This window comes from Protopterus annectens, chromosome 3.part1 (assembly GCF_019279795.1).
Source record: "Protopterus annectens isolate FY-2018-M chromosome 3.part1, PAN1.0, whole genome shotgun sequence".
Taxonomy (NCBI): Eukaryota; Metazoa; Chordata; order Ceratodontiformes; family Protopteridae; genus Protopterus; species Protopterus annectens.
Genome location: NC_056732.1, coordinates 11,163,500 through 11,187,478, shown reverse-complemented (window position 1 = coordinate 11,187,478; position 23,979 = coordinate 11,163,500). Strand labels below are relative to the sequence as shown.

Sequence of the window (23,979 nt, the reverse complement as noted above, 5' to 3'; positions counted from 1 at the left end):
CAAGGCTGCAGAAATGGACAAAGACCATACTAGGAACGAAGCTAAGCAAGTCAGTCCTGCCACACAAGGCTGCAGAAATGTACAATGTTGCTGGTTTTGGAGAAATATATGTTGAAATTGTATTTAAAAATATATATATAACAATTGAATTGAAGGGTTTGATATGACCTGCCAAACTGCTAGTTAAATTTGAATTATTCCAATGGTATTCGTGACCAAAAATAATTATGACAAAAGGCAAGTAGGGGGGATCCATCTCCCTCCTTTTGGAAAGCAGGGAATTATCATGGCGACTCAGGTTGGATGCTTGTCATACCCCAGGTCTCAATGGCATGGTGTCCATTACTGGCCTTTTGAAACTTAAAAGGCTGAATAGGTAGTTTACAGATGATATTTCCATGTGTTTTCGACAAATTCATTATAAGTGAATAGTGAAGAGTGCGTCCGATGAAAAGCTCATTTTTGGTGCTTAAATAAATCATTTCAACTTGAGGGAAGGACTGTGTGACTTGGCTAACTTGAATTTCATCTGCTGCTTGGCTTATTTGAATTTAATCTGCTGGTATCGGAGCGTTTTTAATTTGTTTTATTAGTTTTTTGGTTTCTTGAGTTTGTCTTTTTTACAAATAAAACACTGTTATATATTAAATACCTTCAGCATATGTTTAAAAATGCAGGCACAGTAATGCATGTAAAAATGTTAAAATACTTAAAGTTTCATAGATTTTTCTTTCAGGGCTAGAAGTATTGTCAAGGAGTCATTTATAGCTGGTGAACAATTTGCTGCTAGTCTGAGTTGCCAAACCAGCTCTTTTTTACTTAATAAATTCTTCCAGTCACCCCCCCCCCAAATCTATGTCCACAGTATCCAAAATACCAAATTTAAAACCTTTAAAATTAGAACAACTGAGGGAATGCCTATTTAATGCACTTGTGTCCTCCTTATTTTTTGCATCATATACGTGCTCATAGATTCTGCTTTTCAACGCCCTCTCCATTTTCCCAACATAGAATCCGTTGCACGTATCACATAGAGCAAGGTACATCACTCTGGTGGTAAAACAATTTCCTTTCTTGAATATAACCTTAGATGCCATCGTATTAGCTAGGTGGGTTTGAGGCGCTTTGAAAATATTAGTACATTGGGAGCACCTACCACAAGGTGTTGTACCACAAGCCTTCTATCAGTAAATTCAACTTGTTTTCCATAAGATATTTAATATTCATGCCCACCTTGCTGATAAACACTGGTTTATCTCCCACTGCAGTTAACACATCATTCTTTACCCTAAATATACTCCAGTTCTTTTTTAATATGTTTTTCACTTCATAGGATGTAGGACTGCATTGCACTATACATGCATGCTCATAAATCTTCGTTTCACCAGGATCAGTGGGGGCTATATTAGTTAATGGGTGGTTTCCTAACAGGGGCTTATATTATTTTCCCCATCCTGTGTAAACCTCCTCAATAATTTGCTCCACCATCTGTTTGGAGTATCCCTTTCTAAAAACAGAACTCTTAATGTGAAAAATTCCTGCCTCACATCACTCAATTCTGAAGTCATGCATGCAATTTTTATAGCCCACCGTTTGACTAATTTGACTAAGTGGGGGCAATCACCCACCTTCACAGAAAAAAAGCTTAGTCAAAGGGTAGGCTATATGAAAAAAATCGTTGTTCCAAAAAAAACTTAAAACATAACATAAAGTGGGGGGCTGTGCCCCCCACACACCCCCCTACTTAAATATACCAACTCCGAGATCACAATACAGTGACGAAAATGACAAAGTAATGGAAGCGGCCAAGCGATTTCTTTCCCAGGGAAAGAATTTGCTTATATGCTGCTTCATCATTTTGCCTTTTCGTCTTTTCAAGTTCGATCAAGATGCATTTGAAAGAATGTGTCTTCGGTCATCTAATAGGAACCCTATTAATATTGTATTTATTAACTGGAATTTTCATTTTTAAATTATTAATCAACTGATTGGTTCACAAAAATCACATGATTATGATGAATTACTTATAAAAGAAGAAATTAATCTAAATGAAACAGTCTGAGGAATTTTTATGAATAAAAGAATGAAAGTGCATCATTTTATCTATGTCTGGCTTACTTTTTTCTTATTGAACGTTTTTAGTGGTTCTTGATTGGATTTTTATGTTCATGAACTGCAAATTTGGAATTGTACTTTCATCCTTCTAAGAGTCAACATTCCAGGCCAAAACATTATATTTCCCACCTTTCTTGCAGTTCATTTCCCCATAATGTGATTTACATATTCTCTCCAACATTTGTTTTCTCAGTTTTTTGAAAATGACTATTTTGTTATTTTTGAACATTAAGTCTTGTTGTCAGCATATTTCTTTTCTGAAATACAGACCTGGGATATGTGCTTTTGCATTCTTACTGATTTTTACTGTAACAGGTGTGCACTTTTCTGGGTGATTGTCTAGTAAAGTTTAGTGAGAGTGGAGAAATAACCTAGCCATTTCTAGGCTTCTGCTGTTTTCTGTTGTAAAGTAATAATAACAATGATAGTAAATCCCTATTTGTTAACCAGGTAGGTCCACTGGACACACAGTCCATTTTCAGGGGTAACCCAGGAGCAATGTCTGGGTGAGTGACACTCAGCAGACAAATAAGGGAATTAAATCTTGTACCACATGAACTATAGCTCATGCCTTTAACCTTCTGAGCCAACTACCAGATGGCAAATTGCATGTTTGCACAGCCTAGAGCTCATTTGCTATGAGCTGCTATATGCAAAGTTGCAAAGCTACTATTTTGTCAATTTTCCACCAGATTTTCCAAGAAAAAAATGAGGCTTGAAGACGTGGGATAAGCATGTTGTGTTCCTTCTGAGATTTACTGTAATAGCTGTCACTGGTTTAGTTATGTTTCAATAATCTAAGAATGACTTTAGCATTTATACCAGTGAGACTAAAGAATTTATCAATTTTAAGGCATCTGAGTGTGAGTTACAGACTACATTCATAAAATGTTGGAGACAGTAGAGCAACACAGCTGCTGATTCTGAAGAGGAACTTCAGCAAATGATAGGAGAATGGAATGCAAAACTGAAGGTGTGTGGGACAGAACTGAAAGCAGACAAGACGGGTGTCATGACAGCAAATGGGGAAATCAGAAGAAGCTGAAAATTAAGGAGAGAAATAGTTTATGCACACATCCCAACCCCATGTAGAAAATGGAAAATGTGAGTTGATGAGGATTTTGATGGTGATGATGATAATGATGATAATGAGGATGGTGATGATGATAATGATGATGGTGATGATGAAGATAATGATGGTGATGGTGGTGGTAGTGATGGTGGTGATGATGGTGATGATAATGGTGATGATGGTGATGGTGGTGATGATGGTGATGATAATGGTGATGGTGATGATGAAGATAATGATGGTGATGGTGGTGGTAATGATGGTGGTGATGGTGATGATAATGGTGATGATGGTGATGGTGATGATAATGGTGATGATGGTGATGATAATGGTGATGATGAAGATGATGATGATTGTGGTGGTAATGATGGTGATAATGATGGTGGTGATGGTGATGGTGATGATAATGGTGATGGTGATGATGAAGATAATGATGGTGATGGTGGTGGTGATGATGGTGATGATAATGGTAATGATGGTGATGGTGGTGGTGATGATGGTGATGATAATTGTAATGATGGTGATGATGATGGTGATGATAATGATGGTGATGATAACGATGGTGATGATGAAGATAATGGTGATGGTGGTGATGGTGATGATAATGGTGATGATGATAATGATAATGGTGATGATAATGGTGATGATAACGATGGTGATGATAACGACGGTGATGATAATGGTGATGGTGGTGATAATGATGATAATGATGATGGTGATGATGATGGTGATGGTGGTGATGATGGTGGTGATGATGATGGTGATGAAGTTGATGATGATGGTGATGAAGATGGTGATGATGGTGATGATGATGGTAATGGTGGTGATGATGATGATGGTGGTGATGATGGTAATGATGGTGATGATGATGATGGTGATGATGATGATGGTGATGGTGATGATGGTGATGATCATGATGGTGATAATGATGGTGATGATGATGGTGATGATGGTGGTGATGATGGTAATGATGGTGATGATGGTGATGATCATAATGGTGATAATGATGGTGATGATGATCATGATGGTGATAATGATGGTGATGATGGTGGTGATGGTGATGATGATAATGATGGTGATGATGGTGATGATGGTGATGATGGTGATGGTGAGGATCATGATGATTATGATGGTGGTGATGATGACAATGATGGTGATGATGATGATGATGGTGATGATGATGATGGTGATGGTGGTGATGGTGATGGTGGTGATGATGGCGATGATGATGATGGTGATGACACAATGATTGTGTTTTTGACAAAAAGAAGGAGAAAGTAGATCATAACACACACTTGTTCAAGGGGACTTTAAGAGAGTGATTCACAATTAATTAACTTTAACTGAGGAAGCAGTTATGAAAATAAATCCACATTAGCTGTTTGACAGCTTCATTAATGGATAACACCAGTGGAAGACTTATTCCGGCACTAACATTTTAATTTTGGAGCCAACATCAAGAAGAGTGCAAAGAAAACACATGATCCTTTCCAGCAGGCCCTGTGTTCTTCAATGTGTACCTTTCTTTCAGTGGCTGCACTAACAGAGGAACAGTGTAACTGCTCTAACTATGGGTCACACTTGTCACAGGTTGGTTTCTAAGCCAGAGTATTATTTTGCACTGATTGCTCAGACATTTGTTGTTTAGTAAAAGTTTTCTACATCATTTATTCATTTTATTAAAATAATTTCCTACACATCACTATAACATTAAGTTGAGCTGTAATGAGGCAACTCTGGGGAAGACCCGAATCATGCTAAAAATAAGAAACAGGTGTGATGGCAATATTGTTCTCAGTGACACCACTTTTATGTTGCACCCATAATGGAGTTAATATTAATCCCAGAGAGACTACCACATCTACCGGTATGTAAAATAAAGCAATTCCCACTGACATTAAGCTTAGAATGGAATAGAGTACAGTTTTGTGTGGCAGTGTCATCTGCCAATTTGTAATGAGAAGGCCATTGCGATAAAGTATCTTAGAATGTACTATATTTTTGTCTAATGTTTGGTCATCTATTTCATCCTGTTCAATACTGATGGTTCCGTTTATAGATTTAAATGATAGTGCCATCACAGAATAATACTTGTAATTGTAAATTTCACCTTTAATCTGTTACTGTTCCTGAGTAACTGGTGCTGTGATTTTTACAGGTGGTGCATGGCACTTTGCATTCAATGTGAAATTCTACCCTCCGGATCCTGCACAGCTGTGTGAGGACATTACCAGGTAGGCAACAAATGACTATGTATTCATGATGGCTAGTTTATTCTGTTTTAATCACATGAATAAGCTACATGATGCAGTGTGGCAGAGTTCAGTATTCTACAACTGAGAAACATATCATCAAGCTTAATACCTTGCTTAGTAACTTGGGAGAGCAAAGCGCGCACACACACACACACACACACACACACACACACACACACACACACACACACAGATGCACACTCACACAGATGCACACTCACGCAGACGCACACTCACGCACACAAACACACACACACACACACACACACACACACACACACACACAGACTTATTTTATTTTTTATTTATTTTAACATTTATTAACTGGGAAAGTCCAACTTGGAACGAGTCAATTTTCAGTGGAGGCCTGGGGAGAAATGTTCCAGATGCATGTCTTTGTAACATGACAGGGACACACAGACACACAGACACACACACACACACACACACACACACACACACACACACACACACTTGGCATGCACAGCAGTATACAGTTTATGGACCATCTTTGAGAATGTTGGCTGCAGATATATGGACCGCAGTGCATGTGTCGTATATTCCCTACCTGACAGTCTGATATCATCTGATTTGGAATACTGAGAAGGAAATAATGTGTACAGATTCCCAAGTGGCAACTGTGCAAACAAACATAGCATCCCAAGTGGCAACTGTGCAAACATGCATAGCATCCCAAGTGGCATCTGTACAAACATGCGTAGCATCCCAAGTGGCATCTGTGCAAACATGCATAGCATCCCAAGTGGCAACTGTGCAAACATGCATAGCATCCCAAGTGGCAACTATACAAACATGCGTAGCATCCCAAGTGGCAACTGTGCAAACATGCGTAGCATCCCAAGTGGCAACTGTGCAAACATACGTAGCATCCCAAGTGGCAACTGTGCGAACATGTGTAGCATCAAGCATGCTTCTCATTTGTCAGCTTTCAGCTCCAAAATAAAGAAAACTGCCCTTGCCTTATTTATTTAATTAATTTCCACTTTAGCAAGGTTATGTGACCATGGAGTTCATATATTTACATTGGGGGGTCAGGGTGGCCTTACCCCCTTTCCAAAAATCTTTAAAATGTGTTTGCTGAAGGAGTCTTTCAGCAATATATTTTCATTGATTTGTCTAAGCTCAGTATAATACCTGCAGTGCTGCATAGCCTACAATAATAACTGCAGTGCTGCACAGTCTAGTATAATACCTGTGGTGCTGCACATCCCAGTTTAATACCTGCAGTTCTGCTCAGCCAAGTATAATACCTGCAGTGCTGCACAGACCCATATACCTGCAGTGCTGTGCAGCCCTGTATAGTACCTCACATGCTGCACAGCCTAGTATACTTGTAGTGCTGCACAGATCCTATAATACCTGTATTGCTGCACAGCCCAGTATAACACCTGCAGTGCTAAACAGCCCTGTATAATACTTGCAGTGCTGCACAGCCAAATATAATACCTGCAGTGCTACACAGCCCTGTATAATACTTGCAGTACTGCACAACAAAAGATAATACCTGCAGTGCGCAACAGCCCAGTATAATGTCTGCAGTGCTGCACAGCCAAAGATAATACCTGCAGTGCTGCATAGCCCAGTATAATACCTGCAGTGCTGCACAGCCATAATACTTGCAGTACTGCACAACCAAAGATAATACCTGCAGTGTTGCACAGCCCTCTATAGTGCATGCATTGCTGCACAGACCAGTACAATGCCTGCAGTGCTGCACAGACCTGTATAATATCTACAGTATTGCACAGCTCAGTAAACCTGCAGTGCTGCACAGCCCTGTATAATACCTGCCATACTGCACAGCCCAGTATATTACCTGCAGTGTTACACAGCCCAGTGTAATACCTGCAGTGCTGCGCATCCCTGTATAATACCTGCCATGCCGCACAGCCTAGTATAATACCTGCAGTGCTGCACAACCTAGTATAATACCTGTAGTGCTGAACAGCCCACTATAATACCTGCAGTGCTGCACAGCCCAGTATAATACCTGAAGTACTGTAAATCCCAGTATAATACCAGCACTGCTGCACAGCCCAGTATAATACCTGCAGTGCTGCACAGCCATATATATCTGCAGTGCTGCAGAGCTGAAGGTAATACATGCAGTGCTGCACAGCCCAAGATAATACCTGTAGTGCTGCACAGCCCAGTATAATACCTGCAGTGCTGCATAGACCCATATAACACCTGCACTGTTGCAGATCCAAAGATAACACCTGCAGTGCTGCACACCTGAAGATAATACCTGCAGTGTTGCACAGCCCAAGATAATAATTGCAGTGCTGCACAGCCCAGTATAATACCTGCAGTGCTGCATAGCCCAGTATAATTCCTGCAGTGCTGAACAGTCCAGTATAATGTCTTTAGTGCTGTGCACCCCAGTATAATACCTGTAGCACTGCACAGCCCTGTGTAATACTTCCAGTGCTGCACAGCCAAAGATAATATCTGCAGTGTTGCACAGCCCAGGATAATACCTGCAGTATTGCACAGCCCAGTATAACACCAGCAGTACTGCACAGCCCAGTATAATACCTGTAGTGCTGCACAGTCCAGTATAATACCTGCAGTTCTGCACAGTCTAGTATAATACCTGAAGTGCTGCATAGCTCAGTATAGTACCTGCAGTGCCGCACAGTCCAGTATATCTGTAGTGCTGTGCAGCCCAGTATACCTGCAGTGCTGCACAGTGCTGTATAATACTTCCAGTGCTGCACAGCCGAAGATAATAACTGCAGTGTTGCATAACCAGGATAATACCTACAGTGTTGCACAGCCCAGTATAACACATGCAGTGGTGCACAGCCCAGTATACCTGTAGTGCTGCACAGCCCAGTATAATACATGTAGTGCTGCAAAGTTTGTTATAATACCTGCAGTGCTGCATAGCCCAGTATAATAACTGTGGTGCTGCACAGCCCAGTATAATACTGACAGTGCTGCACATCCAAAGATAATACCTGCAGTGCTGCACAGCCCAGTATAATTCCTGCAGTGCTGTACAGACTGGTATAATGCATGCAGTGCTGCACAGCCCAGTATAATGTCTGTAGTGCTGCATATCCAAAGGTAAAACCTGAAGTGCTGCACAGACCTGTATAGTGCCTGCAGTACTGTGCAGCTCTGTCAAATACCTGCAGTACTGTACAGCCACTATACCTGCAGTGTTGCACATCCCAGTATAATACCTGCAATGCTTTGCAGATCCATATAATACTTGTAGTACTGTACAGCCCAGCATAATGCCTGCAGTGCTACACAGCCCACTATAATACCTGAAGTTCTGTATAGACCTGTATAATATCTGCAGTGCTTCACAGCCCAGGATAGTACCTGCAGTGCTGTGCATCTCCATCAAATACCTGTAATACTGTACAGTCACTATACCTGCAGTGTTGCATACCCTAGTATAATACCTGCAATGCTGTGCAGCTCCATATAATACTTGTAGTACTGTACAGCCCAGCATAATGCCTGCAGTGCTACACAGCCCACTATAATACCTGTAGTGCTGCATAGCCCAGTATAGTACCTATAGTGCTGAACAACCCACCATAATACTGCAGTGCTACACAGCCCAGTACAATACGTGGAGTGCTGCACAGTCCAGTATAATACCTGCAGTGCTGCACAGCCCAGTATAATACCTGCAGTGCTGCACAGCCCAGTATAATTCCTGCAGTGCTGTACAGACTGGTATAATGCATGCAGTGCTGCACAGCTCAGTATAATGTCTGTAGTGCTGCATATCCAAAGGTAAAACCTGAAGTGCTTTACTGACCTGTATAGTACCTGCAGTGCTGTGCATCTCCATCAAATACCTATAATACTGTACAGTCACTATACCTGCAGTGTTGCACATCGCAGTATAATACCTGCAATGCTTTTCAGATCCATATAATACAGCCCAGCATAATATGCAATGCAGCCATACAGTTCACCATAATACCTGGAAGTTCTGTATAGACCTAATATATAATGCATAGCTTCTGCAAGCCCAGTATAGTACGGCTGCAGTGCTGTGCATCTCCATCAGATCCATATAATACTTGTAGTACTGTACAGCCCAGCATAATGCCTGCAGTGCTACACAGCCCACTATAATACCTGAAGTTCTGTATAGACCTGTATAATATCTGCAGTGCTTCACAGCCCAGTATAGTACCTGCAGTGCTGTGCATCTCCATCAAATACCTGTAATACTGTACAGTCACTATACCTGCAGTGTTGCATACCCCAGTATAATACCTGCAGTGCTGTGCAGCTCGATATAATACTTGTAGTACTGTACAGCCCAGCATAATGCCTGCAGTGCTACACAGCCCACTATAATACCTGTAGTGCTGCACAGCCCAGTATAGTACTTACAGTGCTGAACAACCCACCATAATACTGCAGTGCTACACAGCCCAGTATAATACATGGAGTGCTGCACAGTCCAGTATAATACCTGCAGTGCTGCACAGCCCAGTATAATACCTGCAGTGCTGCAAAGCACTGTGTAATACTTGCAGTGCTGCACAGACAGTGATAATACCTGCAGTGTTGCACAGCTCTCTATAGTACATGCAGTGCTGTTCAGCCAAAGATAATACCTACAGTGCTGCTCAGCCAAAGATTATACATGCAGTGCTGCACAGCACAGTATAATACCTGCAGAGCTGCACAGCCCAGTATAATACCTACAATATTACATAGCCCACTATAATGTATGCAGTACTGCACAGCCTAGTATAATTTCTGCAGTGCTGCACAGCTGAAGATAGTACCTGCAGAGACCCATTTAATACCTGCAGTGCTGCATAGAGCCATATAATATCTGCAGTGCTGCACAAACCTGTATAATACATGCAGTGCTGTGCTGCTCCATGTAATACCTGCAATACTGTACAACCCAGTATAATACCTGCAGTGCTGCACAGCCCAGTATAATAAATACAGTGGTGCACAGACCTGTATAATACATGCAACACTGCACAGTGCAATATAATACCTGCAGTACTGCACTGCTGAACATAATACATGCAGTGCTGCACAGTCCAAGATAATATCTGCAGTACTGCACAGCTGAAGATAAAAGATGCAGTGCTGCACAGCCCAAGATACTACATGCAGTGCTACACAGTCTACTATAATACCTACAGTGCTGTACAGTCCAGTATAATGTCTGCAGTGCTATGCACCCCAGTATAATACCTACTGTGCTGCACATTCCAATATAATAACCTTCAGTGCTGCACAGGCCAGTATAATACATGTAGTGATGCACAGTCCAGTATAATACCTGCAGTGCTGTATAGGCCAGTATAATACCTGCAGTACTGCACAGTCCAGTATACTGTCTGCAGTGCTACGCTCCCAGCATAATACCTACAGTGCTGCACATCCCAAGATAATGCCTTTAGTGCTGCACAGCCCAGTAGTATACCTGTAGTGCTGCACAGTCCAGTATAATACCTGCAGTACTGCATAGCCCAGTATAATACATGCAGTGCTGCACAGTCCAGTATAATGTCTGCAGTGCTGCACAGTCCATTATAATGTCTGCAGTGCTGTACACCCCAGTATAATACCTGCAGTGCTGCACAGTCCAGTATATTGTCTGCAGTGCTGTACACCCCAGTATAATATCTGCAGTGTTGCACAGTCCTGTATAATACTTCTAGTGCTGCACAGTCAAAGATAATACCTAAAGTGTTGCACAGCCCAGGATAATACCTGCAGTATTGCACAACCCAGTATAACACATGCAGTGCTGCACAGCCCAGTGTAATACCTGCAGTGCTGCACAGCCCAGTATAATACCTGTAGTGCTGCATAGTCCTGTATAATACCTGCAGTGCTGAATAGCTCAGTATAGTACCTGCAGTGCCTCACATGCCAGTGTAATGTCTGTAGTGCTGTGCAGCCCAGTATACCTCCAGTGCTGTACAGTCCAGTATACCTGTAGTGCTGCATGGCCCAGTATAGTACCTGTAGTGCTACATAGTCCAGTATGTCTGTAGTGCTGTGCACCCCAGTATGTCTGTAGTGCTGTGCACCCCAGTATAATACCTGCAGTACTGCACAGCCTTGTATAATACTTAAATTGTTGCACAGCCAAAGATAATGCCTGCAGTGTTGCACACCCAGGATTAATCCTGCAGTGATGCACAGCCCAGTCTACCACCTGCAGTGCTGCCCAGCCCAGTGTAATACCTGTAGTGCTGCACAGTCCAGTATAATATCTTCATTGATACATAGCTCAGTATAATACCTGTAGTGTTGCACAGTCCAGTATAATGCCTGCAGTGCTGTACACCCCAGAATAATACCTGCACTGCTGCACAGCCCTTTATCATACTTCCAGTGCTGCATAGCCAAAGGTAATACCTGCAGTGTTGCACAGTCCAGGATAATACCTGCAGTATTGCACAGCCCAGTATAACACCTGCAGTGCTGCACAGCCCAGTATAATACCTGTAGTGCTGCACAGTCCAGTATAATACCAGCAGTGTTGCATAGTCCAGTATAGTATCTGTAGTGCTGCATAGTGCAGTATAATACCTGCAGTGCTGCATAGTGCAGTATAGGACCTGCAGTGCTGCACAGTCCACTATGTCTATAGTGTTGTGCAACCCAGTATAATACCTGCAGTGCTGAACAGCCCTGTATAATACTTCCAGTGCTGCACAGCCAAAGGTAATACCTGCAGTGTAGCACACCCAGCATAATACCTGCAGTGTTGCACAGCCCAGTATAACACCTGCAGTGCTGCACAGCCCAGAATAATGCCTGTAGTGCTGGGCAGCTCTGTAAAATACCTGCAGTGCTGTACAGCCCAGTATAACACCTGCAGTGCTGCACAGACCAGTATAATACCTGCAGTGCTGCACAGACTGGTATAATACATGCAGTGCTGCACAGAATGGTATAATACATACAGTGCTGCACAGCCTAGTGTACTGTCTGCAGTGCTGCATAGCCAAAGATAATACATGCAGTGCTGCACAGCCCTGAATAGTATCTGCAGTGCTGCACAGCCTAGTATACCTGCAGTGCTGTCCAGCTCCGTCTAACACCTGCAATATTGTACAGCCTAGTATAATATCTGCAGTGCTGCACAGACCCGTATAATACCTGCAGTGCTGCACAGACCTGTATATCTACAGTGCTGCGCAGCTCCGTATAATACCTGCAGTTCTGCACAGCCCAGTATAATACCTGAAGTGCTGCAAAGACCCATATAATACCTGCAGTGCTGCAAAGACTTATATAATATCTGCACTGCTGCACAGACATGTATAATACCTACAGCAGTGCTGTGCAGCTCCGTCTAATATCTACAATACAGTTTAGCCCATTGTAATACCTGCAGTACTGAACAGACCCATATAATACCTGCAGTGCTTCACAGACCTGTATAATACCTGTAGTGCTTTACATCCCTGTATAATACCTTTTGTGCTGTACAGACTGGTATAATACCTGCAGTGCTGCACAGACTGGTATAATACCTGCAGTGCTCTGCATCCCAGTATAATACCTACAGCACTGCATAGTCCAATATAATACTTGCAGTGCTGCTCAGCCCAAGATAATACCTGCAGTGCTGCACAGCCCAAGATAATACCTTCAGTGCTGTACAGTCCCATATAATGTCTGCAGTGCTATGCACCCCAGTATAACTACAGTGCTGCACAACCCAAGATAATATCTCCAGTGCTGCACAGCCCAGTATATTTGTAGTGCTGCACAGTCTAGTATAATACCAGACAAAGGCAAGTGTGGTGAATGGATCTTCTAGCTGACGTTGTTAGGTTCAAATCAGCATTCCAACACCCCTATACTCTCAAAACTTTTAATCCCATACAATAATCTTAACTCCCTTCATTCTTCTAGGAAACTTATGGCTAGATTAACAAAGTCCAATAACTCAGCTGGTGACTCTCTTTTTTCTAGTACAGTAGGAAGGAACTGGAATCTACTACCCAGTGACATAACACTAATCTCATCACTGCCTCTCTTCAAACAAAGAATAAAAGAATACTTGAAAAGTCACTGGCTCTGTTCCTGCACTAAACCTGACTAAATAATTCTACCCCTTCTCTGTCTCTTTCCTTCCCCCATCTCTCTCCCTCTGCCATGAATAACTATCTCAATTTCTAACTTATCTCTTTTCCTCTTTGCTGAAAGTTTGTTTAATCCTTTCTTGTCTTTTATTTTTACTTTACTCTCTTCTTCTTACTTTGCTCCCATTTCTCCTCTCTACTATATATTTGTTTTATTTCTTTCCTTCCCTTCTTTTCAAAAATATCTTCTTTTTACTTCCTAACTCACCTTTCCCTGATTTTGTTACCCTTTATTTTAGTTCGTTTATAGGTAATGATGTTAGTTCCTATTTGTAATTTTTTTTTCTGCCTGCTAACTTTCTTTATTGTCTTTACATTGATGCTGCTGTTTTTGTTGTATTGACTTTCATGTGTTGTATGTTTTTTTTTCTGTATATTGTGTGGAGCTTTTCTCCCCGGGCCTCTACTGAAAATGGAAATATATCCAGCTAGACTAGCCCGGTCAACAAATGTAAAATAAATAAAATAAAATAAATAAATAACTGCGGTGCTGCATAGCCCAGTATACCTGCAGTGCTGAACAGTCCTTTATAATGTCTGAAGTGCTGTGCACCCCTGTATAATAACTGCCGTGCTGCACAGCCCAGTATAATTCTTCCAGTGCTGCACAGCCAAAGATAATACCTGCAGTGTTGCACAGCCCAGGATAATACCTGCAGTTTTGCACAGTCCAGTATAACACCTGCATTGCTGCACTGCCCAGTGTAATACCTGCAGTGCTGCACAGCCCAGTATAATACCTGCAGTGCTGCATAGCCCAGTGTAGTATCTGCAGTCCTGCACAGTCCATTATAATTTCTGTAGTGCAGTGCAGCCCAGTATAATACCTTAAGTGCTGCACAGTCCAATATAATGTCTGTAGTGCTGTGCAGCCCATATTAATACCTCCAGTGCTGCACAGTCCAGTATGCCTGGCATAGCTGAAGATAATACCTGCAGTGTTGCACACCCAGGATAATACCTGCAGTGTTGCACAGCCCAGTCTAACACCTGCAGTGCTGCACAGCCCAATATAATACCTGTAGTGCTTCACAGTCCAGTATACCTGCAGTGCTGTATAGCCCAATATAATACCTGCAGTGCTGTACAGTCCAGTATAATGCCTGCAATGTTGTGCACCCCAGTATAATACCTGCAGTGCTGCACAGCCATGTATAATACTTCCAGTGCTGCATAGCCAAAGATAATACCTGCAGTGTTGTACAGTCCAGGATAATACCTGCAGTATTGCACAGCCCAGTATAACACCTGCAGTGCTGCACAGTCCAGTATAATATCTGTAGTGCTGTACAGTCCAGTATAATACCTGCAGTGCTGCATAGCCCAATATAGTAACTGCAGTACTGCACAGTCCAGTATGTCTGTAGTGTTGTGCACCCCAGTATAGTACCTGCAGTGCTGCACAGCCCTGTATAATACTTCCAGTGCTGCACAGCTGAAGATAATACCTGCAGTGCTACACAACCCAGTATAATACCTGCAGTGCTGCACAGCCCAGTATAATACCTGTAGTGCTGCACAGTCCAGTATAATATCAGCAGTGCTACATAGCCCAGTATAATACATGCAGTGCTGCACAGTCCATTATAACTTCTATAGTGCTGTGCACCACAGTATAATACCTGCAGTACTGCACAACTCTGTATAATACTTGCAGTGCTGCACAGCCAAAGATAATACTTGCAGTGCTGCACAGACCTGTATAATACCTGCAGTGCTGCACAGCCCAGTATAATGCATGCAGTGCTGGGAAACCCTGTAAAATACCTGCAGTGCTGAACAGCCTAGTATAATACCTGCAGAGCTGCACAGCCCAGTATAATACCTGCACTGCTGCACAGACTGGTATAATACATGCAGCGCTGCACAGCCCAGTATAATGTCTGCAGTGCTGCATGGCCAAAGATAATACCTGCAGTGCTGCACAGCCCAGTATAACACCTGCGGTGCTGCTCTGCCCAGTATAATACCTTCAGTGCTGTGCAGCTCCGTCTAATGTCTGCAGTATTGTACAGCCTAGTATAATGTCTACAGTGCTGCACAGCCGAGTATAATACCTACAGTGCTGCACAGATCCATGTAATACATGCATTGCTACACAGACCTGTATAATATCTGCAGTGTTGTGCAGCTCTGTATAATACCTGCAGTGCTGCACAGCTGATTATAATACCTGCAGTGCTGCATAGACCCAAATAATACCTGCACTGCTGCACAGCCCAGTATAATACCCGTAGTGCTGCACAGTCCAGTATAATACCTGCAGAGCTGCATAGCCCAGTATAGTACCTGCAGTGATGCACAGTTCTGTATAGTACGTGCAGTGCTGCATAGCCCAATATAGTACCTATAGTGCTGCACAGTCCAGTATAATACCTGTAGTGCTGCACAGCCCTGTATAATACAGCTAGTGCTGCACAGCCAAATATAATACCTGCAGTGTTGCACAGCCCAGTATAACACCTGCGGTGCTGCACAGCCCTGTATAATATCTACAGTGCTACACAGCCCAGTATAATATCTGTAGTGCTGCACAGTCCAGTATATCTGCAGTGCTGCATAGTCCAGTATAATACATGCAGTGCTGCACAATCCATTATAATGTCTGTAGTGCTGTGCACTACAGTATAATACCCGCAGTGCTACACAGGCCTGTATAGTACTTGCAGTGCTGCACAGCCAAAGATAATACTTGCAGTGCTGTACAGCCCAGTATAATACCTGCAGTGCTGCAAAGCCCTGTGTAATACTTGCAGTGCTGCACAGATGGTGATAATACCTGCAGTGTTGCACAACTCACTATAGTACCTGTAGTGCTGCAGAGATCAGTACAATACCTGCAGTGCTGCTCAGCCAAAGATAATACCTACAGTGCTGCTCAGCCAAAGATTATACCTGCAGTGCTGCACAGCCCAGTATAATACCTGCAATATTACATAGTCCACTATAATGTCTGCAGTGCAGCACAGCCCAGTATAATTTCTGCAGTGCTGCAGAACTGAAGATAACCTAAGATCACGTCAGTCACCCTGCTAGACAGGGGTCCAGGGAAGTAAATAGTGTGAGAAGAAATAATCAGGGAATTGTTATGGCTAGGCTAGTATAGGCCCTAGGGCTGATAGCCTAGTACCAACCTACGAACTTATAATACCTGCAGTGCTGCACAGACCCATTTAATACCTGCAGTGCTGCACAGCCCAGTATAAAATCTGCAGTGCTGTGCATCTCTGTCTAATACCTGCAATACTGTACAGCCAGTATAGTAACTGGAGTGCTGCACAACCAAGTATAATACCTGCAGTGCTGCAAAGACCTATATAATACGGGCAGTGCTGCAAAAACCTGTATAACACATGCAGTGCTATACAGCTCCATATAATACCTGCAATACTCTACAACCCAATATAATACCTGCAGTGCTGCACAGCCCAGTATAATACCTGCAATACTGCACAGTCCAGTATAATACCTGCAGTGCTACACAGCTGAAAATAATACATGCAGTATTGCACAGCTAAAGATAATACACACAGTGCTACACAGCCCAAGATAATACCTGCAGTACTGCACAGCTGAAGATAATACATGCAGTGCTGCACAGCCCAAGATAATAACTGTAGTGCTGCACAGTCTACTATAATACCTGCAGTGCTGCCGAGCCCAGTATAATGCTTGTAGTGTTGCACAATCAAGTATAATACCTGCAGTGCTGCCCAGCCCAGTATAATACCTGTAGTGCTGCACAGTCCAGTATACCTGCAGTGCTGTATAGCCCAGTATAGTACCTGCAGTGCTGCACAATCCAGTACAATGTCTTTAGTGCTGTGCAGCCCAGTATAAAACCTGCAGTGCTGCACAGTCCAGTATACCTGTAGTGCTGCATGGCCTAGTATAGTACCTGTAATGCTGCATAGTCCAGTATGTCTGTAGTGCTGTGCACCCCCGTATAGTAACTGCACTATTGCACAGCCCTGTATAATACTTAAAGTGCTGCACAGCTGAAGGTAATACCTGCAGTGTTGCACACCCAGGATTAATCCTGCAGTGCTGCACAGCCCAGTCTTAACACCTGCAGTGCTGCCCAGCCCAGTGTAATACCTGTAGTGCTGCACAGTCCAGTATAATACCTGCAGTGATGCATAGCCTAGTATAATACATGTAGTGTTGCACAGTCCAGTATAATGCCTGCAGTGCTGTACACCCCAGTTTAATACCTGCAGTGCTGCACGGCCCTTTATCATACTTCCAGTGCTGCGCAGCCAAAGATAATACCTGCAGTGTTGCACAGTCCAGGATAATGCCTGCAGTATTGCACAGCCCAGTGTAATACCTGCAGTTCTGCACAGCCCAGTATAATACCTGTAGTACTGCACAGTCCAGTATAATACCTGCAGTGCTGCATAGTCCAGTATAGCACCTGTAGTGCTGCACAATCCAGTATACCTGCAGTGCTGCATAGCCCAGTATAGGACCTGCAGTGCCACACAGTCCAGTATAATGTCTGTAGTGCTGTGCAACCCAGTATAATACCGCCAGTGCTGCACAGACCAGTATAGAACCTGCAGTGCTGCACAGTCCACTATGTCTGTAGTGTTGTGCACTTAAGTATAATACCTGCAGTGCTGCACAGCCCTGTATAATACTTGCAGTGCTGCACAGCCAAAGATAATACCTGCAGTGTTGCACACCCAGGATAATACCTGCAGTGTTGCACAGCCAAGTATAGCATCTACAGTGCTGCACAGCCCAGAATAATGCCTGTAGTGCTGGGCAGCTCTGTAAAATACCTGCAGTGCTGTACAGCCCAGTATAATACCTGCAGTGCTGCACAGCCCAGTATAATACCTGCAGTGCTGCACAGACTGGTATAATACATGCAGTGCTGCACAGACTGGTATAATACATGCAGTGCTGCACAGCCCAGTACAATGTCTGCAGTGCTCCATAGCCAAAGATAATACATGCAGTGCTTCACAGCCCTGTATAATATCTGCAGTGCTGCACAGCCTAGTATGCCTGCAGTGCTGTGCAACTCTGTCTAATACTTGCAATATTGTACAGCCTAGTATAATATCTGCAGTGCTGCACAGACCCGTATAATACCTGCAGTTCTGCACAGCCCAGTATAATACCTGCAATGCTGCAAAGACCCACGTAATATCTGCAGTGATGCAAAGACTCATATAATACATGCACTGCTGCACAGACATGTATAATACCTACAGCAGTGCTGTACAGCTCCATCTAACACCTGCAATACTGTTTAGCTCAGTGTAATACCTGCAGTACTGCACAGACCCAAATAATACCTGCAGTGCTGCTCAGACCTGTATAATATCATCAGTGCTTTACACTCCTGTATAATACCTTCTGTGCTCTACAGACTGGTATAATACCTGCAGTGCTGCACAGACTGGTATAATACCTGCAGTGCTGTGCATACCAGTATAATACCTACAGCACTGTACAGTCCAATAATTGTGGTGCTGCTCAGCCAAAGATAATACCTGCAATGCTGCACAGCCCAAGATAATACCTGCAGTGCTGTACAGTCCAGTATATTGTCTGCAGTGCTGTGCACCCCAGTATACCTACAGTGCTGCACAACCTAAGATAATACCTCCAGTGTTGCACAGCCCAGTATACCTGTAGTGCTGCACAGTCCAGTATAATACCTGCAGTGCTGCATAGCCCAGTATACCTGCAGTGCTGCACAGTCCTTTATAATGTCTGCAGTGCTGTGCACCTCAGTATAATAACTGCAGTGCTGCACAGTCCTGTATAATACTTCCAGTGCTGCACAGCCAAAGATAATACCTGCAGTGTTGCACAGCATAGGATAATACCTGCAGTATTGCAGAGTCCAGTATAACACCTGCATTGCTGCACTGCCCAGTGTAATACCTACAGTGCTGCACAGCCCAGTATAATACCTGCAGTGCTGCATAGCCCAGTATAGTACCTGCAGTGTTGCACAGTCCAGGATAATACCTGCAGTGTTGCACAGTCCAGTATAATACCTGCAGTGCTGCATAGGCCAGTATAGTATCTGCAGTGCTGCACAGTCCAGTATAATGTCTGTAGTGCTGTGCAGCCCAGTATAATACCTCCAGTGTTGCACAGTCCAGTATAATGTCTGTAGTGCTGTGCAGCCCAGTTTAATACCTCCAGTGCTGTACAGTCCACTATACCTGGCACAGCCGAAGATAATGCCTGCAGTGTTGCACCCCCAAGATAATACCTGCAGTGTTGCACAGCCCAGTCTAACACCTGCAGTTCTGCACAGCCCAGTATAATAGCTGTAGTGCTGCACAGTCCAGTATACCTGCAGTGCTGCATAGCCCAATATAATACCTGCAGTTCTGCACAGTCCAGTATAATGCCTGCAGTGTTGTGCACCCCAGTATAATACCTACAGTGCTGCACAGCCATGTATAATACTTCCACTGCTGCACAGCCAAAGATAATAGCTGCAGTTCTGCACAGACCAGTATAATACCTGCAGTGCTGCAAAGACCCATGTAATACCTGCAGTGTTGCAAAGACTCATATAATACATGCACTGATGCACAGACATGTATAATGCCTATAGCAGTGCTGTACAGCTCCTTCTAACACCTGCAATACTGTTTAGCTCAGTGTAATACCTGCAGTACTGCACAGACCCAAATAATACCTGCAGTGCTGCACAGACCTGTATAATATCTGCAGTGCTTTACATTCCTGTATAATACCTTCTGTGCTGTACAGACTGGTATAATACCTGCAGTGCTGCACAGACTGGTGTAATACCTGCAGTGCTGTGCATACCAGTATAATACCTACAGCACTGCACAGTCCAATATAATACTTGCGGTGCTGCTCAGCCAAAGATAATACCTGCAATGCTGCACAGCCCAAGATAATACCTGCAGTGCTGTACAGTCCAGTATAATGTCTGCAGTGCTGTGCACCCCGGTATACCTACAGTGCTGCACAACCCAAGATAATGCCTCCAGTGCTGCACAGCCCAATGTAATACCTGCAGTGCTGCAGAGTCCAGGATAATACCTGCAGTGCTGCACAGTCCAATATAATACCTGCAGTGCTGCATAGTCCAGTATAGTATCTGTAGTGCTGCATAGTCCAGTATAATGTCTGTAGTGCTGTGCAGCCCAGTATAATACCTCCAGTGTTGCACAGTCCAGTGTAATGTCTGTAGTGCTGTGCAGCCCAGTTTAATGCCTCCAGTGCTGCACAGTCCACTATACCTGGTACAGCCGAAGATAATGCCTGCAGTGTTGCACCCCAGGATAATACCTGCAGTGTTGCACAGCCCAGTCTAACACCTGCAGTTCTGCACAGTCCATTATAATAGCTGTAGTGCTGCACAGTCCAGTATACCTGCAGTGCTACATAGCCCAATATAATACCTGCAGTTCTGCACAGTCCAGTATAATGCATGCAGTGTTGTGCACCCAAGTATAATACCTGCAGTGCTGCACAGCCTTGTATAATACTTCCACTGCTGCACAGCCAAAGATAATACCTGCAGTGTTGCACAGTCCAGGATAATACCTGCAGTATTGCACAGCCCAGTATAACATCTGCAATACTGCACAGTTCTGTATAATACCAGCAGTGCTGCACAGTCCAATATAATTCCTGCAGTGTTGCATAGATGAGTATAGTACCTGCAGTGCCACACAGTCCAGTATAATGTCTGTAGTGCTGTGCAGCCCAGTTTAATACATCCAGTGCTTCACAGTCTAGTATACCTGTAGTGCTGCATAGCCCAGTATAGCACCTGCAGTGCTGCACAGTCCAGTATGTCTGTAGTGCTGAGCACCCCAGTATAATACCTGCAGTGCTGCACAGCCCTGTATAATACTTCCAGTGTTGCACTGCTGAAGATAATACCTGCAGTGCTGCACAGACCCATATAATACCTGCAATGCTGCACAGACTGGCATAATACATGCAACGCTGCTCAGCCCAGTATAATGTCTGCAGTGCTGCATGGCCAAAGATAATACCTGCAGTGCTGCACAGCCCAGTATAATACTTGCACTGCTGCTCATCCCAATATAATACCTGCAGTGCTGTGCAGCTCTGTTTAATGTCTGCAGTATTGTACTGCCTAGTATAATACCTGCAGTGCTGCACAGCTCAGTATAATACCTACAATGCTGCACAGCCCAGTATAATACCTGTAATGCTACACAGTCCAGTATAATATTGACAGTGCTGCATAGCCCAGTATAATACTTGCAGTGCTGCACAGCCAAAGATAATACTTGCAGTGCTGCACAGACCCATATAATACCTGCAATGCTGCACAGACTGGCATAATACATGCAACGCTGCTCAGCCCAGTATAATGTCTGCAGTGCTGCATGGCCAAAGATAATACCTGCAGTGCTGCACAGCCAAGTATAATACTTGCAGTGCTGCTCAGCCCAATATAATATCTGCAGTGCTGTGCAGCTCCGTTTAATGTCTGCAGTATTGTACTGCCTAGTATAATGCCTGCAGTGCTGCACAGCTCAGTATAATAACTACAGTGCTGCACAGATCCATGTAATACATGCATTGCTGCACAGACCTGTATATCTGCAGTGCTGTGCAGCTCTGAATAATACCTGCAGTACTGCACAGCCCATTGTAATACCTGCAGTGCTGCACAGACCCCTATAATATCTGCACTGCTGTACAGACCTGTATAATACCTGCAGTGCTGTACATCCCAGCATAATACCTGCAGTGCTGCACAGCACTGTATATCTGTAGTACTGCAGAACCCCTATAATACCTGCAGTGCTGCACAGCCTAAGATAATACCTGCAGTGTTGCACAGCCCAGTATAATACCTGCAGTGCTGCACAGCCTTGCATAATACTTGCAGTGCTGCACAGCTGACAATAATAACTGCAGTGTTGTAAAGCCAACTATAGTACTTGCAGTGCTGCATAGACCAGTAGAATATCTGCAGTGCTGCTTAGGTGAAGATAATACCTGCAGTGCTGCACAGCCCAGTATAATACCTGCAGTGCTGCACAGCCCAGTGTAATACCTGCAGTATTACATAGCCTACTATAATGGCTGCAGTGCTGCAGAGCCCAGTATAATGTCTGCAGTGCTGCACTGCTGAAGCTAATACCTGGAGTGCTACACAGACCCCATGTCATACCTGCAATGCTGTACAGCCCAGTATATTACAGTGCTGTACATCTCTGTCTAATACCTGCAGTACTGTGCGGTCCAGTATAATACATGCAGTGCTGCACAGCCCAGTATAATAGCTGCAGTGCTGCACAGACCCATCTAATTCCTGCAGTGCTGCACAAACCTAATACCTGTAGTACTGTGCAGCCTAGTATAGTACCTGCAGTGTTTCACAGCCCAGTATAATACCTGCAGTGCTGCACAGACTAGTATAATACATGCAGTGCTGCATAGTCAGAGATAATACCTGCAGTGATGCACAGCCTTCTATAATACCTGCAGTGCTGCACAGCCCCATATAATACCTGCAGTGGTACCCTGCCCAGTATAACACCTGCAGTGCTGTGCAGCTCCTTCTAATATCTGAAATATTGTACAGCCTAGTATAATATATGTTGAACTGCACAGCCCAGTATAATACCTGCAGTGCTGCACAGACTCATATAATACCTTCAGTGCTGCACAGACCCATATAATACCTTCAGTGCTGCACAGCCCAATATAATACCTGCAGTGGTACACAGCCCAGTATAATACCTGCAATGCCGCACAGACTGGTATAATACATGCAGTGCTGCATAGCCAGAGATAATACCTGCAGTGCTGCACAGCCTTGTATAATACCTGCAGTGCTGCACAGCCCCATATAATACCTGCAGTGGTACACTGCCCAGTATAATACCTTCAGTGCTGTGCAGCTCCTTCTAATACCTGCAATGTTGTACAGCCTAGTATACTATATGTTGAACTGCACAGCCCAGTATAATACCTGCAGTGCTGCACAGGCCTATATAATTCCTGCAATGCTGCACAAACCTGTATATCTGCAGTGCTGTGCAGCTTCATATAATACCCACAGTACTGTACAGTCCAGCATACCTGCAGTGCTTCACAGCCGAGTATAATACCTGCAGTGCTGCACAGACCCATATAATACCTCCACTACTGCACAGACCTGTATAATACCTGTAATACTGTACAGCCCAGTGTAATACCTGCAGTGCTGCACAGCACAGTATAATACCTGCAGTGCTGCACAGACCCATATAATACCTTCAGTGCTGCACAACCCAATATAATACAAGCAGTGGTACACAGCCCAATATAATACCTGCAATGTTGCACAGACTGGTATAATACATGCTGCATAGCCAAAGATAATACCTGCAGTGCTGCACAGCCTTGTATAATACATGCAGAG

At 43.7% G+C, this 23,979-nt stretch overlaps 1 protein-coding gene across 1 annotated transcript in view; it reads left to right on the top strand.

Moving 5' to 3' along the window:
* Positions 1-23,979, top strand: part of EPB41L3 (erythrocyte membrane protein band 4.1 like 3) — a gene marked incomplete in the record, with an annotated part of 1,523,429 nt that overhangs the window by 869,541 nt on the left and 629,909 nt on the right. Inside the window, 1 exon segment of the mRNA XM_044066506.1 lies at positions 5,343-5,418. Within this exon segment, the coding sequence (XP_043922441.1) occupies positions 5,343-5,418 (76 nt within the window).